A 19,520-nucleotide genomic window follows, 5' to 3' on the forward strand; every position below is an offset into this window, starting at 1 on the left:
ACAAGCAATCGAACAGGTACCTCAGCAGGAAGTTGGCAGGGGATTTTACTCCAGGATCTTCCTGGTACCCAAGACTTCAGGAGGATACCGAATGATACTGAATTTGAAACAACTCAATATCTACATCAAATACAGGAGGTTCCATATGCACTCCTTACAGACTATTCTTCCCTCGGTACGTTCCAGGGACCTGTTGACTTCAATAGATTTAAAGGAGGCCTACCTCCACGTACCTGTGCACCCGGCACACCGGGAATTCCTCAGGTTCTGTTCAGAAGGCGTACATTACCAGTACAGGGCGATGCCCTTCGGCCTCTCCTCGGCCCCACGGACTTTTACCAAGTTGCTGGACGCCCTGACGGCCAGCCTTCGGTCCCATTCTGTCAGACTGATGGCCTACCTGGACGACATAATCATTTTGTCCAGGTCTCCCAGACAGGCCAGAGAGGACCTAGCCAGAACAATACGGACACTAGAAGCGCATGGCTTCACTATAAACGTGGAGAAAAGTCAGCTGTCCCCAACAACCAGACTACAGCATCTGGGTTCCATCATCAATACCATATCAGGCAAGGTAACCCTTTCTCCCGAGAGACAGGAGAATATTCATCGTCTGGTTTCCGGCTTGATTCGCCTCAGACGGGCCCCGCTGGCGCTATTGTCGAAAGTGCTAGGAACGCTGGTGTCAGCCATAGGTATAGTTCCCTGGGCCAGACACCATATAAGAGGCCTTCAGTGGTTTCTTTTGCCAGCCCAGAGGGCCAGGGTCAGCCACTCACAAAGGATTATCTTCCTACCAAGGAGAGTCAAAGAGTCGTTGAAGTGGTGGCTCACCGCAACAATTCAGGAGGGTTCCCCCTTTCGTACTCAGGACCGTCTCATTCTTACCACAGACGCCAGTTTATACGGGTGGGGTGCCCACCTGGGACGTCATATGGCCCAAGGACAATGGACAGTAGAGGAATTGGCTTCGGTCAATATCAACTTCTTAGAACTAAGAGCAGTGTTTCTAGCCCTGCTGGCCTTTGCCCCCCTAGTAGAGGGCAAACACATACTTATCTTAACAGACAATGTAGCAACCAGGGCCCACCTGAATCATCAGGGGGGCACGAGGTCTCAACGTCTCATGGAGGAAACTATGCGGCTCTTCACCTGGGCCGAGACCCATCTAGCGTCACTGACCGCGGAACATATCGCAGGGATCAGCAATTCCACAGTGGATTGGCTCAGCAGGACGACCCTGGATCCGTCAGAGTGGTGACTCGATCGAGACCTGTTCTACCAGTTGACCCAGAGGTTTGGGGTTCCCCTAGTGGACCTATTTGCCAGTGGCCAGAACACTCAGCTTCCGCGGTTCTTCACACGGTTTCCGGATCCAGGAGCAGAGGGGACCAATGCCCTACTGTCACCTTGGCCTCCAGGTCTCCTGTACGCCTTTCCCCCCGTGAATCTCATCCCGAGGGTGGTGGAGAAAATTCTTCACGAGGAGGCGGAAGTGATCTTACTAGCACCGTACTGGCCACGTCGCCCGTGGTTCGCAGACTTGGTGGAACTTTCAGTGTCACCCCCGTGGAGGATTCCGGATCAGATCATCTCGTTGAGCCAGGGGAATCTGAAACACCCAGATCCTCAATGGCTACACTTGACAGGTTGGCACTTGAAAGGCATAAATTGAAGCAGTTGGACTTACCAGAGAAGGTCATAGATACCATGCAGGCTGCCAGGCGCCCATCGACTTCACGGATTTATCAGGCGACCTGGGCTGCGTTTTGTAAATTTTGCAACAAAGATTTACGGGACCCTAGGGAAGCTTCTGTAATCACTGTTTTAGAATTTCTGCAAGCAGGGGTGGAACGTGGCTTAGCCCCTAATACTTTGAGGCGACAGGTGGCAGCCCTAGCCACTATGATTCAGACTCCGGAGTCTCGTCCCTTGGCTCAGCATCCTTGGATCAGAGATTTTATTAAAGGAGCCACGAATAAACATTCTCCGCCTGTCAGGAGATTTCCATCCTGGGACCTCACGTGGGTACTTAAGGCCTTAACTAAGCCTCCTTTTGAACCACTGAGGTCTATACCAATTAGGCTACTTTCCATCAAGACAGCCTTTCTTGTTGCTGTTACATCTGCACGCAGGGTGTCGGAGTTATCGGCGTTATCCGTGAGACCTGACCTCTGTGTCTTTTATCCGGATAGGGTGGTTCTTCGTTTGGACCCCACCTTTGTACCAAAGGTAAATACAGTGTTCCATAGGAAGCAGGAACTTATTCTTCCGGATTTCTGCTCTCATGGGAGTCATCCATCAGAGCTGCTGTGGCATAAGGTGGATGTCCGGAGGGCTCTAAAGATTTACATTAGAAGGACAGAGGAGTTTCTTAAGTCTGAGAATCTTTTTATTTCATTTTCTGAATATAGGAAGGGACTTGGATTATCGGCAAAATCCATTAGTCGGTGGATTAAGGACTGTATCTCGGAGGCCTACAAGGCTGGAGGACACACAGTTCCAGAAGGATTGACGGCTCACTCAACCAGGAGTGCGGCGACTTCGGCGGCTTGGTCTACTCAAGCATCGATAGAGGACATTTGTCGGGCTGCAACCTGGGCAGCCCCTACAACATTTATTAGACATTATAAGTTGGACTCCTTTGCTTCAGCGGAAGCGGCCTTTGGCAGGAGGGTTCTTCAAAGAGTTTGTGTTTCTCCTAAGTCCCTAGTTAGACCTTCTCCCTCCCATGGGCTTTAAAGATCTTTGGTATATCCCATGTTGGACTCTCCTTCCAGATGCAGTGGAGAAGACCCGTTGTACCTACCTGAACGGTCTTCTCGATGCACTGGAAGGAGAGTCCAAACCCACCCGGTAGTTGAAGTTCAGGGACACCGGAGGTTGGGTTGGTTCATGAGTTATTGCATTGGTCAATAAAAGTTGGTTATCCTCTTAAGTGCCTTTCGTTTTTAAAACTGAGCTCATGGGGGGACTGCAAGGGGGCGGTAACTATTATTATGTAAATTTTTACTCAGTCTCTACCAATAGGATTGGTTAAATACCCATGTTGGACTCTCCTTCCAGTGCATCGAGAAGACCGTTCAGGTAGGTACAACGGGTCTTCTAGATATAGTTTTTATGAATGGGAATCGGGTGTCAGCGGTTAAGGTGGGAGAAAATTTAGGTTGCCATGGCTACCTATGTTTGTGGTTTGATGTAAAAACTGATTGTGAGAAATCCTATACTACAACCAAAGTACTGGGTTTTAGAAAAAACAAATTTCAATGAAATGGGGGAATATTAAAATAATGAATTAAAGGGGAGGGATAAAACAGCAGGAGTGAGCACCCAGTGAACTGTATTTAAAAAGGCCATCTTAAAAGCCACTTGAGTGTATGAAAGGCAAATTACTAAAGGTAAAAGGAAGAAGAAACTGCTATGGTTTAGTAATGATATAAGGGCTATAGTCAATGAAAAAAAGTCTGCCTATAGGAGATTTTATTTATTATTTAGATTTGTATGCCGCCCCTCTCCGAAGACTCGGAGATATAAAGAGTCTGGAAGTATAGGTGACAGAGAGATGTATAAAATGAGACAGAAGGAGGCGAAACAGATAATATGCCTCTCAAGGACAATTCCATCTGTCCATCCATCACCCTGGGGGGGGATTATTGACCCCCTCAGAGAGGGTCTGCAACTTGGGCATCCTCCTTGATCCACAACTTACTTCAGAGAATCATCTTTCAGCTGTGGCGAGGGGGGCATTTGCCCAGGTTCGTCTGGTGCACCAGTTTCGGCCTTACCTGGACCGAGAGTTACTGCTCACAGTCACTCATGCCCTCATCACCTCGAGGTTTCAGTACTGTAATGCTCTCTACATGGGGCTACCTTTGAAGAGTGTTTGAAAACTTCAGCTCGTGCAGAATGCAGCTGCGAGAGCAATCATGGGCCTCTCCAGGTATGCCCATGTTACACCAACACTCTGCAGTCTGCATTGGTTGCCGATTGGTTTCCGGTCACAATTCAAAGTGTTGGTTATGACCTATAAAGCCCTTCATGGCATCAGACTAGAATATCTCCGGGACTGCCTTCTGCCGCATGAATCCCAGTGACCGGTTAGGTCCCACAGAGTTGGCCTTCTCCGGGTCCCGTCGATGAAACAATGTCGTTTAGCGGGACCCATGGGAAGAGCTTTCTCTGTGGCGGCCGACCCTCTGGAATCAACTCCCCCTGGAGATTAGGATTGCCCCCACCCTCCTTGCCTTTCGCAAACTCCTTAAAACCCACCTCTGTCATGAGACTATGGGAAATTGATTCCCCTGGGCCATTCTTGTTTTATGTATGGTTTGTATGAGATGTATGATTGTTTTTTATATTAAGGGTTTTAAAATTGTTTTAATAATTGGATTTGTACTGTTTTGTTGTTGTGAGCCGCTCCGAGTCTTCAGAGACAGGTGGCATACAAATTTAATAAATAATAATAATAATAATAATAATAATAATAATAATAATAATAATAATAATAAATGCTGTTAAAGCCTCAAAAGAGGAAGAAATTGCCAAATCTGTAAGAAGGGAGATAAAACCTTCTTCAGATATATTAGTGATATGAAGAAGAAAAACTGCAGCATCACAAAGCTTAGTACTGGAGATAATACATACATTGATGGGAATAAGGAGCTCACTGACCATTTGAATAGATACTTCTGTTCAGTTTTCTCAAAAGACACCTTACAATCTAATACTATAGAGCAGGGGTAGGGAACGTTGGCTCTTCTATGACTTGTGGACTTCAACTCCCAGAAATCCTGAGCCAATCATGCTAGCTCAGGAATTCTGGGAGTTGAAGTCCACAAGTCACAGAAGAGCCAACGTTCCCTACCCCTGCTATAGAGGGATATAGCATTGCTTCCAGCTGTATGGATTCAGCTCCAGTGATCTTAGAATCCAATGTTTTAGAAGAACTTGAACGATTAAAGATAAATAAGGCAATGGGTCCAGATGGCATCTACCCCAGAGTTCTTAAAGAACTCAGATCTGTGATTGCTACCCCTCTGACTGATTTATTTAACCAATCCCTTTTAACAGGAGATGTTCCTGATGATTGGAGAATGGCCAATATTGACCCTATCCACAAGAAGGACAATAGAGAAGAAGCTGATAACTACAGGCCACTTAGCTTGACATCAGTTATAGTTAAAATGATGGAGACTCTACTCAAAAAGAGATAAATCAGCACCTAAAACCAATAACTTATTGGACCCAAACCAGCATGGCTTTATTGAGGTCAAATCATGTCATACTAACCTCATTGATTTCTTTGACTATGTCACAAAGGTGTTGGATGAAGATGGTGCCATAGATATTGCATATCTGGACTTCAGCAAAGCCTTTGATACAGTTCCACATAAAGAGCTGATAGATAAATTAGTGAATATTGGACTTAATCCCTGGAGGAGGAGGAGGAGGAGGAGGAGGAGGAGGAAGAGGAGGAGGAGGATAATAATAATAATTTATTAGATTTGTATGCTGCCCCGCTCCGAGGACTCAGAACGGCTCACAACAAACAATACAATATACAAATCCAATATTAAAAACAATATTTAAAACCCTTATTAAAAACAATCATGCAATCCAAACAAATCATACATAAAGTGGAACAACCAAGGAGTATATCAATTTCCCCATGCCTGATGATATAGGTGGGTTTTCAGGAGTTTATGAAAGGCAAGGAGGGTGGGGGCAGTCCTAATCTCCGGGGGTAGTTTATTCCAGAGGGTTGGGGCTGCCACAGAGAAAGCTCTTCCCCTGGGTCCCACCAGACGACATTGTTTTGTCAACGGAACCCGGAGAAAGCCAACTCTGTGGGACCTAATCGGTCGCTGGGATTCATATGGCAGAAGGTGGTCCTGAAGGTATTCTGGTCCGATGCCATGTAGGGCTTTATAGGTCATAACCAACACTTTGAATTTTGACTGGAAACCGATCGGCAGCCAGTGCAGAGTGCAGAGTTTTGACGAGACATGGGCGTATCTGGGAAAGCCCATGATTGTTCTTGCGGCCACATTCTCCATTCTGCAAATCCACTGATAGTCCAGTGGATTTGCAGCTGGCTGAAGCATAGCTATCAGAGGGTTGCTGTTAATGGCGAGTATTCTGAGAAGAGCCTGATTACAAGCTGTGTGCCACAAGGGTATGTTCTGGGTCCTATTCTTTTTAATATGTTTGTGAGTGACATAGGGGAAGGTTTGGTAGGGAAGGTTTGCCTATTTGCCGATAACTCTAAAATGTGCAATAGGGATGATATTATTATTATTATTATTATTATTATTATTATTATTATTATTATTATTTATTAGATTTGTGTGCCGCCCCTCTTCATAGACTCGGGGCGGCTCACAACATACAATAGGACAATTCACAACAAATCTAATAAATTTAAAAAACATTTAAAAACCCCATTATTAAACCAGTTTCCAAGTGAAAAAAGCTTTCAAAAAGACCAAATATAAGTACCTAAAATGAACAATTTCCAGTCCAGGTCAAATAGACCCGGGAACAGAACTTTAGGATGTGTTTTTGAGCAGAACAGCAGGGTTAAATTAGTTTCACATTCAAAATAATTCCAATCATTCTGAAAGTGTTTCACATTTAAAGTTACTAATTTAAACATTTATACCAAAGTACTGAAGTCCAATGGATATTGAGAAAAGTCTCCGCCCCACAAAAGCCATGTTATTAATGTTCAACAAAAACCAGACATATTTATATCAGTGTCTAAAGCCAGAAGTATTAAGTCTTTATTTTGCAGACACTATTTCAGTTTTTTAGTAATTTAGGTTTATGACAGTAGAGCATAAGAGATATTATTAATGCTTAACTCTGATATTGCTTTGGGAAGTTAGAGTGATCAAATATCAACTATTCTCTGTTTCTTTTACATTTTCAATATAAACTGTCAAACCTTCCCATTTTAAAAAATAGGCTGGTTTGCTACATATTGAATGTCATTTCGAAGAACTATAAAGAGGATATTAAAAAAGTTCAATTACATGTTACCTTTTGTCTACCTTATTTGATTTTATCACACTGATTTGTCAATCTAATATATAAATGGGGCTGTTTTGTTTATTCTGACTGGAACAGGCATTGTTCTTTTACAAAAACTTAATGTATCTTCTTGAGAAGTTCCCATGCATCATCAAAGAATCCTGCATCTAATTGTCTTTCCAAAGTTTCTTATAATTAGCACCTTTTGTCAGCGAACCAAATAGCATCTGAGAAATAAATTACTTCCATGCCTGTGCTTCTTGCAGGGTACGATTTATTAACAGCCATATCTGGATTCGACTTGAATCATTCCAACTCTGAGTCCCTTAGATTACATCCAGGTCAAAACCCCATATCACATCCCCACACCCACAAGTGCAGTCATGAGGACCAATCCTATGCAGGATTCCTGATTCCTTCCTGTGGTCGTTCCTATGGCATCTGCAGAAAGGAATGTGTGGTGGCATATTTCTCTCTCTCACTCCCCGCCCCCCATTCCTCTATTACTACCAAACTGTGTCATACCAACTTTTGACTTCACATAATGAGTTTGGGCCTGACACCTTTATTGCTTGATATCGTTGCTCTGTCTTTTGTTTCATCCATTTTTAAATAGAGAAGGGGCACTGTAGCAAATCATTTTTCTTACTATCAAATAATGACTAATTTTTTAAATCATAAATATGACTATTGCTGATATTGGTAGTTGCTAATAAATTAATAGTTGTTTAATACCAAAACTAACTGAGGTAGGGGAAAACTAAAAAAAAAATGGGACCCAGATGCATTTAATGTCATATAAAACCTGAATCTGTATACTATCTGTCTATCTTAGGAGAGCTAACATGTTTGTAACCTAGTTTTTATTACTAAAGAGGGGGGACTGCTAGCCATGATGGCATCAGTTATATCCAGTATCAGAAGCAAGATGTTTCTCAGTACCATTTTTTGGGGATTATTAATTTCCAAATTCATCTAGCGTCTTTCCACTGCAGGAAAAAAAATGCTGTACTATATAAAGGGGTGGGCTACTGCCCGGATGGGGGGGAATGCAGTGGGGTAGCAAAAATGGAGCTCCACCCAAGAGCACCCAATTTGCACTGAAAGATGTTGAAAGAAAATGCAGGGCGTCCTGCATAAGCCACGCCTACAATGTGGTTGTAAACATTTTGGTAGCCCTTCACTGACTATATATCATCTTTCTTGTGACCCGTTATGACTTTTATTTAAAGTTCTTTCTAAAGATATATCCAGAAATCAGTTTCTTTTCCCACAGTCTGCATGCTTGTTTCAGGGTTTCAATTGCCGCCATTGTTATTTTTACATCTAATCATATTCAAAAACATTTGCAAATATATTGTAATTCTGGTGTTGTTTTAAGTGTACATGCGTCTTTATTCTTTTGCCCACTCTCAGGAACATGGTATTCCAACTGACATCGGCTATGCTGTGGCTCCACATCATTCTGGTGTCTACCCAGTTCACATTCAACTTTACGAAGCTTGGAAGAAGGTCTGGGGTATAAAAGTGACCAGCACTGAAGAATATCCTCATCTGAAACCAGCACGGTACAGACGGGGCTTCATCCACAATGGCATCATGGTACATTGCATTTCCATTATTTCATAATTGCTCCTGTACAAAAAGCAGATTTCTTTGTTCATTTGTTTGTAACATTTATATAGCTGCCCATCTTGTAAAATAAAAAATCCCTCTGGATGGATCAATCAAAAATTAAAACAGCATAAAAACCATGTTAAAAACTGTAAAAACCAGGAACCAAGTCAAGCTTCTGATATGCAGTCACCTTATCCTATCATAGCACTTAGGGGGGAAACCATAGCACTTACTGGGAAAGTCTTTAGTCTTTTGCAAAAGGTTAGGAGGTTGGGAACCTACTGAGCTTCAAAGAACAGAGTATTCTATAGCAGTGTTTTTCAACCAGTGTGCCGCGGCACACTAGTGTGCCGTGAAACATGATCAGGTGTGCCACGAAGCTCAGAGAGAGAAAGAAAACAAGAGAGAGAGAAAGAAAGAAAGAGAGAGAGAGAAAGAAAGAGAGAGAGAAAGAAAATAAGAGAGAAAGAAAGAAAGAGAGAGAAAGAAAGAAAGAGAGAGAAAGAAAGAAAGAAAGCAAGAGAGAGAGAAAGAGAGAAAGAGAGAGGGAAAGAAAGAAAGCAAGAGAAAAATAAAACAGAGAGAGAAAAAGAGAGAGAGAGAAAGCAAGAGAGAGAGAAAGAGAACAAGAGAGAGAAAGAAAGCAAGAGAGAGAGTAAGAGAGAGAGAGAAAGAAAGAGAGAGAAAGAGAGAGAGAGAGAAAGAGAGAGAGAGAGAGGGAGGGAAGGTGGGAGAGAGAAAGACATAGAGGGAGGGAGGGAGAAAGAGAGCAAAAGAGAGAGGAAGGAGGGAAGAGAGAAAGAAAGAGGGATGGAGAGAGAGAGAAAGAAGAAGGGGAGAAAGAGGGAGGGAAAGAGAAATAGAGCGAAAGAGAGGAAGAGAGAGAGAGAGAGAATTTTTTTGTCCAAACTTTTTTTAGCCCCCCCCCCCAATGTGCCCCAGGGTTTTGTAAATGTAAAAAAATGTGCCGTGGCTCAAAAAAGGTTGAAAATCACTGTTCTATAGGGCAAGAACTGCCAGCAGAAAGGCATGCTTCCTAACTCATATAAGATAGCAATACTTCATGGAAGGGGCTATCTGATCTGATAGGACAAATAAATGTAAGGGGAAGTTGGCAAGCAGTGTAGATCTGGCCCACACTGTTTGCAATTCTGATTGTTGTTGTTTTTAAATTGAACAGTCTCTGTTGGCTGTGACAACTGGACTTAAATTTTCTTACAAGAATTTAGAGGGAGCTCAAAGTTAGAATATATATATCCTGCTGGCGTACTTGTTTAAGGGGCATACTTTTCTTCATGATATAGATACCAAGCATTGGCAGATTTAGTAATTCATTTTGCATCATATCTGAAATACAATTAGAACTTTAGAAAAGTGAATAAGCAGCTTATACCCGAGTGTATATATGAGTCTACAAATAACATATACAGTGGTACCTCTACTAAAGAATGCCTCAACTTAAGAACTTTTCTAGATAAGAACCAGGTGTTCAAGATTTTTTGCCTCTTCTTAAGAACCATTTTCTACTTAAGAACCAGAGTCTAGTGTTGGGCGAACCCAATCAAATTCGGGTTCAGCAGGTTTGTGCGAACTTGGTGGCTGGTTCAGGCAAGTTCGTGGAACCTAAATCCACCAAACCCTTCTGGCCCCACCCTCCCGTCTTCAAGTTTCTCTGGGGACCACCTCAGCGGCGGCTTTAACGTACCGAAAAAACTTGCCACTGTCTTACTTTCCCAACAGAGAAACGGTCCCCACAGACACCGCGCGCACCCATCCTCCTTCCAATGTCAAAGGGGAGGGGGGCGGTGGCAGGCAGAGGGGAATCCCTCACCCCCACTCCCCCAGCCTCCCCACGATGGGATTCCAGGGACGAGGCTTTGATGTCATGGAGACGTCACTTCCTGGCTTTCGGTTCGGAGGCTTTGGGAGTGGGGCGGGGGGATTCCCCTCTGCCTGCCACCACCCCCTCCCCTTTGATGTCAGAAGGAGGATGGGCACGCACAGTGTGTGGGGAGCGTTTCTCCATTGGGAAAGTAAGATGGTGGCAAGTTTCTTGGCACGTTAAAGTTGCCGCCGAGGTGGTCCCTGCCGAGAAACTGGGCCACCATCTTACTTTCCTAACAGAGAAATGTTCCCCACACACACCGTGCATGCTCATCCTCCTTCTGACGTCAAAGGGGAAGGGGGCGGTGGCAGGCAGAGGGGAATCCCCCACTCCCACTCGCCAGCCTACCCACAAAGTGATTCCAGGGGCAGGGCTTTGACGTCACAGAGACATCACTTCCTGGCCAGCTGAGGCGACCGAACACCGAATGCGACTCAAACTTTGCCTGAAGTTTTAAAAAAATTTGTATTCATGTTCGGCATGCCGAACACTGCAAAGTCTGCATGTACCCGAATTGTGTGAGTTCAGTTCACCCAACACTACCAGAGTCCAGAAAAATTTCCCAAGAAATTTGAGAGCAGCACGAAGGCCCGGCCAGTTTCCTGCCATTCCTCCTAGGTTTCTCTCTCTGGTGCAGTGTATGGGAGGCTGCCTCGCACCGGGTGTATGGGAGGTGGTGCTCCTCCTTGCCGCCTCAGAGTCCCTCTCTTTTTTAAAAAAAACCTTAAAGTTTTGGATTTTTTTTTATTCCCCTCATCTCACCTTCTTTCTTCAGCAGTGACTGTCCTCCTCCTCCTTCCACCCAAATTCCGAATTTTTATTTCTTTCCTAATGTGTTTGCATGCATTATTTGCTTTTACATTGATTCCTATGGGAAAAAATGCTTCTATTTAACAACGTTTCTACTTAAGAATCTGGTCATGGAACGAATTAAGTTTTTAAGTAGAGATACCACTGTAGTTGCATCTCTGTATAGAATTACAACATGCTTTACTTTTCAACCAACTTAGAAAGCATGCACATTTCTTCCCCCCTCCCCCCGTCAGTATTCAGAAGCAGAAGGAATATTTACAGCCAAGGTAAAGAGAGGGCAGCTGTTTATACGATCTCCTGAATGTCATGGCAAAAGGTCAGAACAGTTGGGTTAAGGTCATATCCTCGTAGGATTAAGTTGGTCCATCAGTTAGATGGTGAAAAAAAAAAGACTAGCTGGCTGGCAGCTATCATAACCATATAGTGAGAGGGAACAGATTGGAACACAAGAACAGATGAACATTATCTCCAAATGAAATGTCAAGGGAATTTTTAGGCAGATGAGACTCAGAAACCATTATTAGAGTCCATCACTATTCTATCAGAAAAAAAGTTGATCAAGATGTTTATAGTGAATCTCGTAATTGCAACATTATTTCAAGAAAAAATTGAATGCACTACAGGTGAGATTCAACCCGTTCTCATCAATTCGCCTAAACAATTAGTTAATTGCTTTTTGTATTGCAGTTTGGGGTTTTTTTAAAGAAGGGGAATGGCTGTTTTAAGTTTTCTGCTTTTTTTTAATGGTTTCCGGTACTGTCCTTTTGAGAGGTACTTTTCTCACTCTTTTTGAAAGCCTCTAGTGACGGAGCATTCACAACTTCTGAAGGCAAGCTATTGCCTTCATTGGTTGATTGGTCTCATTCTTAGGAAATTTCTCCTTAGTCCGAGGTTGCTTCTCTTTTTGGTTAGTTTTCATCCATAATTTCTTGTTGTGAGTTTTGGTGCTTTGGAAAAATGAGAGGCCGGGTGAAATAACGCCTGGCCGAAAATTGCTAATGGCGGGAACCAACTCGGCTCCCCCATCAGCTGGGGGGCGTTCCCCGCGTTAGCGCGGGAACGCCCCAGAGCAATCAGCGGCCGCTCGGGCATTCTGGGACAGCCGGGGGGCAGGGCGGGTGGGGTGCCCTTTATCATGGCTTGCTTGCCCCCCCCGGCTTCTCTTGCCCCCGAGCTCACCGCAAAATCGGACACCCACCCACCCATCCTCCGCTCAATCCAGGATGTTTTTATAGGTCGCCTGGTTTGGGGCCGAGTAGGAATTTTTGCAGTCTTATGGCATTGGCTACAGATTGTTTTTCACCTACTCCATCCTGGACGAGGGTAAGGATTTGTGGTTACGGGGTGCATCTGTATGTAAATAGGTTCTGATTCAGCAATTGGATGTTTATATTCTTGGTCACTATATGGCAGAAACGGGGCGGAAAGGGTATCAGTAGCAACTGTGTGTTCTCCTTTGGGCATCTTTTGTAAGATGATTGGCACCCCCATTGCACAACTCAAGCTTCCTCCATGGACAGAGAGGTGTGAAGGGGGGGCCCTTGGGGCTCACCTACGTCATTTACGGTTCCGGGTCATGCAAGGCGAGCCCTCCCACATGCTGGGCGTGGCTTTCGGGTCGGGAGTAGGCGGGGCACGCCTCACCCTGACCAGGCATGGAGTAACGCCCATTTGAGTTGCCCAAGTATGTTGTGTTCAGGAAACTCCGCCCCATTTAGCAATCCCTGCATATCTTTCTGTTAATATTTAATAAAGTGACCCATTTTACCCAGCTTGGTGTCCGAGTGTTCATTTCCCGTCCAAGGCAATAGATTGACTCCTTCATTTTTGTAGGAGCCCCTCAAAATTCCTGACAGAACAATTAATCAGTGGAAAACTTGCCTCCAGAAGTTGTAAATTTTCCAACACTGGACGTTTTTAAGAAGGGATTGGATACTCATTTGTCTATAGTTGTGTAATGTTTCCTGTCTAAGCAGGGGGTGGACTAGAAGACCTCCAAGGTCCTTTCCAAATCTCTTATTCTATTCTACATATTGGAACAGTGCTATTTTATTGTATGTTGGACTAAGGAGAAATTTCCTAAGGGTAAGACCAATCAAATTAGCCATGCCCATCCAGTTGCATCACCCATTTCCCACAGAAAACAGAAGGAGCCACAAAACTTGGGTAGGTGTGGGGGGAGGGTCATGTGAGTGGGCAGGAGTGACATTGAATTGGCAATGCCTACCCACTCACATGCCCAACAAATCACGCCCACATAACCGGTAGTAAAAAAAAAAGGTTCAATCCCACCATTGGAGTGCACCCAAACACACCTGTGAGTTGAATCCCACCACTGGAGTGCACCTCCAACCAAACTATATTACTATGCTTCCAGAAATGTTTTGTGTGAATAAATATTTTGAATGAAGACTGGTTTGAGTCTTTCTGCAAACTTGAAGGTTGTTTTTCACGTTAACAATGTTTGGTTACAGAAATGTTGAGGCCAATTTTTAAAAATAACCATATACAGTATTTGGGAGGATGATTGCTTAGAAAATGCTTAGAAATATTTAGTATTATAAGCAAGCATAGACTATTTTGGGCTCACACATACTATAGTCATATTCTGCTGCTACATGAATATGGTTAAAAATTATGATAAACAGGCATCTATCTAAAAAGATATATTTGAACAAATGGATTTAGGAGGTATGGTTATTAGTCAAAGCAATTCTACAGAAGGATCAGTATTGGGAGCTCACCTCGTGTGGCTTCTTCCAAATTCTGTACTTTTTTGATGGGTCTACTATAAATCTTTACACCTCAGCCCCACCCTCCCTGTTATGCAAACGCAAGTGATGTCAAGATTGAGGAAATAATATTCTTTACAAAGCTTGAATTCACTTTTTTGATGAAAAACACCTGTGTGTGAGGAAAGAAAGACTGCATGAACTGCTTGGATTGTGAAGGAACCACTAGACTAGGCTGGCAATACTAAGATTAAAACATGACAGTATCATTATCAGCTTCCCAATGGCAAGCTACTGTGATAATACAAATTCTGGACTAGATAGATCTCTCATCTATCCAAAAGCTTTTGTTTTAGATTCTCACATTTTGTGTTTCTTAGTACTGCATGTGTGCATGTATGCATCATGTTTAAAGCATGTTTTCCCTCTGTGAAAGTTGAAAATGGAACATATATTTCTCATCTGTAGTTTTACAAATACTTATATTTTAAAAAATAATACTGTACTCAAATATTCTTGAATCTGGTTAAACATTGTCAACTTTGTATTTAGATGAATTTTTTTTTTAAAAAAAAATAGCCAGTTAACCTAAATTATTATTCAGTTTCTATGAATCATATATTACTGTATTTATGTTTAAAGCAGTGCTTCTCAAATAGTAGGCAAGCCCCCTAGGGGGCGCAGAGTGATGCCAGGGGAGCACATGACCTCGCGCAGAGAGTAGGACATGTATCTTATTTGACACTTGTACCAGTACCTCCATCATGCTCCTCAGCGTTGTGTCCAGGACAGCCCGTTCTAAAAGAAAATGTTTCGTGAGTTCAATCAATCTTCTCAAATTTGCAAGACATTTTCTTTTACAATGAGCTTTCCTGAACACAGGGGTGGGCTACTGCCTGGACATGGGAAACGCAGTGGAGTAGCAAAAATGGAGCTCCACCCCAAAGCACCCAATCTGCACTGAAAGATGTTGAAAGAAAATGCACGGTGCCCTGCATACGCCACACCCACAGTGTGGTAGTAAGAATTTTGGTAGCCCTTCACTGCCTGAACACAATGCTGAGGAATGCAACAGAGATACCGCATCTCGCAGCCTGTCCTGCCCAACCTGCCACCGCCAAATTGTGCCCCACTATTGCGGCGAACAGTTGCGGGGGCACAAAATGTTTACTTTCTGGGGGAGGCTAACAGAGAATAATTGGAAAGCACTGGTTTAAAGCAAAAAATCTTCTAATCAGCACTTAATGTTCTTAAGAGTCTCAAGATGACATCTAATTAATGGGGAGGAAGGCCTGATTGCATGATTATTACCATATGTTATGACACAGCCTTCTATTGATCTTTAATGAGCTGTATCCTATCACAGAAAAAATTCCGTCATAGATTGAAAACTCAGAGGCTTAGCTATCAGAATTTTACAGCTGAGCTAATCACATACCAATGCATCATACACCAGTGCATGCATGTATAAGTAGATATCCATACCAAAAGCTTGCTTGTTATTGTTGGTTTATCTTAGGTGCTCCCTCGACAGACATGTGGACTTTTCACCCATACAATTTTTTACAAAGAATATCCTGGTGGCCCTCAAGAACTAGACAAAAGTATCCAAGGAGGTGAACTGTTTCTTACCATCCTTCTTAATCCTGTAGGTATTTTTTTGTGTTTGAAGAGTAATAATACTTGCTGATTTATGGTGGTAATATATGCTATAATAACATAATGCATGAGAGTATTTAGAAAGCAGCAATGATTTGTTTCCAAATAAAATTTTGCCTGAGATCAATATCAAATATTCTTTAAAGAAAAGATTAAATGATAATGACGATTAAAATATAACATTTAGATTACATAATATTTGAGGCTTTCCAAAAATACATTTATGCAACTATCTTATGAAAACAGGTACAGGTAATATAAAGTAACTTCAAGTTATATTTATTTATTTATTTATTTTATTTGTTTGTTTTGTCCAATACACAATAATACACAATGAGGGTTATAGAGGATATAATCAGGTAGAATGTATGAAAGGGGGAATAGAGGAGAAAATAAAGGAGTGAAATATAACTATAGGTATAGAAGAGAAGATATAGATAGAAGATATAAGAGAGACAATAGGACAGGGGACGGTAGGCACTCTGGTGCACTTATGTACGCCCCTTACTGACCTCTTAGGAACTTGGTGAGGTCAGCCGTGGATAGTCTAAGGATAAAGTGTTGGGCGTTAGGGGATGATACTACAGAGTCCGGTAGTGAATTCCACACTTCGACAACTCGATTACTAAAGTCGTATTTTTTTACAGTCAAGTTTGGAGCGGTTAATATTAAGCTTGTATCTGTTGTGGGCTCTTGTGTTGTTGTGGTTGAAGCTGAAGTATATTACCTATTCACAGGTAATATAATTCAAGTTGTAAATAGAGAATAAGCATTTCTTATGTAATGCCACCTAACTATAGGACATTCAAGCAAGAATTGTTTGATTTGCAGCTCATTCTTTTCAGTTCTCTTATACTACAATATTTCAAGTTGAAGTATAATCCGGAAATTATTTTATTCATTTTTAAAAGCAGCAAATAATAATAATAAGACAAAAAAGTGAAGATAGTACCAATAACAATTACCTCAAAACAATTGGAGTACCACTTGAACATGATCAACATGGACATAATCACCATCAATCAATTGCAAAAGGCATAAATAAATTAGCTGTTAGAACCAAGTTGAATAATGTAGATGACTTTGTCCTATATCAAGGCTCTTTAACTTTACCCTCTATTCTCCATTATAGATAGCTGTTAATATTCTACTATTTTTGTTTGGAGTGATTGCAATTAATAAGTGTGATTTTTTAAAATAATTATAGTTAAAGCAAATTATATAAATACTATTCACTGTACTGCTCTAAATCATTCAGTCCATGAAAAACATCCTCGTTTCCTTCATGAGCATGTACTGCTTCATTTATGTTTTGATCACCCTGGCCAAACAAATAGGTAAATTGGATTTTCAACAGTTACAGTTATTACTGTAAAGTGAAAATATTTATCCAGTGAAAAAGACAGACTTACAAGAAAGCCATATTTCAGGTATTCTGCCAAAGTAAACTGGTTTCCAGTTTGCAGTAAAATAGTAAATTTTAATACCTAAAATTGGAAGTTTCCATCATATTTTATTTGATATAGAGATTCAGTTTTAATTATAGAGACTGATATATTTATTTCTTGCCCAAGGCTAACCTCTCATTTTAGAGAATCATGGTCCTGAAAAATGTGACATCTCTTTACACAAATAACATTAAATGTCTTGTAAACACACTATTAATTGTTTAACATTTCCCAAAATGCAGACATATATTTGAAGTTAGGTATTATTATCATATCTCATTTCCTTATTCTTAGAGTCATCTCATGGAATTTAAGATTGACTTTCATATTGTTTTTATTAAGAATGCTTGATGACTTTTCTAGAGTATTCTGAAAAAAAGGTAGAGATTTTTAGTATCAATTGCATAATTATTCATCGTAATTTATCATACACTCATGAGCTGTCATGCCCTGTCATGTATAAACCTAAGTTGTGGCAGGGAACTTGCTTTTCTTCAACATGTCATTTTCATTCAACAATTTTTTTTTCCATTTTCTACATATATTTGGATTATCAATACTGTATTCAGTTTGTCCTAGATTACGGGTCCTCAAACTTGGCAACTTTAAAACTTGTGGACTTTAACTCCCAGAATTCAACTCCAGCATAGCTGGCTGGAGAATTCTGGGAGTTGAAGTTCACAAGTCTTAAAGTTGCCAAGTTTGAAGACCTCTGCTCTGTCCTATTTTTTTTTTTTTGTCATATACATATTGGTGGTATGCAAAGATATAATATTTATATACATGATACTAGTAAAAGAGAAACATTAGGACAGGGGACGGAAGGCACTCTGGTACAAGTGCATGCCCCTTACTGACCTCTTAAGAATCGGGAGAGGTCAACAGTGGATAACCTAAGGGTAGGATTTAGGGGTTAGGTGATGATACTACAGAGTCTGGTAGTCTAGATATTATACAAAAAGTCCTAGATGTTATACAAAAAGTCCTGGATTTTATACAAAAAGACAGGTTTGTTCATGGATTAGACTTACTCACTGTTCCATTGTGCTTTACAGCCCTCTCTGAGCAGTTTTCAAATGTTAGCCTATTGTCCCAACAATCTGGGTCCTCATTTTACTGACCTCAGATGGATGGAAGACTGAGTCAATCTTGAACCAGTCAGGATCAAACTCCAGACTGTGGACAGAGTTAGCCTGCAATAATGTATTCTAACCACTACACCCCCACAGTTCACTAGCCCATACAAGTAATCTGTACTTTGCAATATAGTTGTCCATAATTAGTCTTACTGCTGCATTCTTACATATTTAAAGGCCATTAGTAAATGTCAATATTTTCTTAATTTGTATTTTTAATTTTTAACTTAATTTTTCATTTCTGTCATGAGCTTTTTGTCTGTGCTGTATGTGTCTAGTAAGTTGCAGATTTTTTATTAGAAGATAGCCCAATTTCTAGCTTTCTAGACAAGTAGCAACCTATCAGAAAAGCAAAATTATAGCTCTGGGAAATAAATTTCATAATTTTATAAGTTTCCTAAATATGGGCTGCGAAATTTATTTTTAAACAGTGGTGCAATAAAATAATTACTTCTCGATCTCAGGAGTGAAATATAACTTGACTTCAAAGGGTCTGAGAAAGATTTAAATATATGGAACACTTGTATTTAAGCATTATTAAATGTATAATATGACCTACATTTCAGCCTAATAGAGAACTTTAATGATGCCTTTATTATTAAAAAAAATTCTGTCTCCAAACTTGCTTATCACTGCCTCTACAGTGTGATTAGAAAATGTTCTATTCCTACCTTTGCTTCACTTTAATCCTCTCCTACATATTTCCACTTCCACTTAAGCTTCTTACGATTTCCCTGAACAACCACTTGCTAAAATTTATGATGTTTTGAACTCTGAAACTCAATATTCTTCTTATTTTGTGTCACAACCTACTGAAAATATTGACTGATAACCATTTCAAGCAGTGAATTCCATATCTAAACATAAGTTTCCAGCCCTAGGCTCTTAAGTGGCAAATTTATTTATATTCTGCCCTTCCTCCCAGGAGATGGAATCAGCCGTGTGCTTCCTAATTTCAGGAATCCAAAGCTCACCAATACTTCTATGTTTTTAAGCTGCCCTTTGGGCCTTGCAATGTTGCTTCCTAGTTTCACACAAAGAACAGACACAAGTTCTTACCTGATTCCCCAAAGTGTCATCTCTTTTAAAGTCAAACAGAATACTCACTCTTTTCCTTCTAGGATAAATATGGCAAATTGGACAAAAACATGGTACTGTACTTGCTTCATCCTCTCCTCAGTTCAATATATCATGACCA

The 19,520-nt window shown here is 41.3% G+C and overlaps 1 protein-coding gene across 1 annotated transcript in view; it reads left to right on the forward strand.

Annotated features, from left to right (window-relative positions):
* The window catches only part of LOC139169905 (bifunctional heparan sulfate N-deacetylase/N-sulfotransferase 4), a 178,893-nt gene that overhangs the window by 103,475 nt on the left and 55,898 nt on the right, over positions 1-19,520 (forward strand). Inside the window, exons 5-6 of the mRNA XM_070756573.1 lie at positions 8,449-8,634; positions 15,599-15,727. Of these exons, the coding sequence (XP_070612674.1) occupies positions 8,449-8,634; positions 15,599-15,727 (315 nt within the window). The remainder of the gene's footprint in view (positions 1-8,448; positions 8,635-15,598; positions 15,728-19,520) is intronic.

Source organism: Erythrolamprus reginae, chromosome 7 (assembly GCF_031021105.1).
Source record: "Erythrolamprus reginae isolate rEryReg1 chromosome 7, rEryReg1.hap1, whole genome shotgun sequence".
Classification (NCBI taxonomy): domain Eukaryota; kingdom Metazoa; phylum Chordata; class Lepidosauria; order Squamata; family Dipsadidae; genus Erythrolamprus; species Erythrolamprus reginae.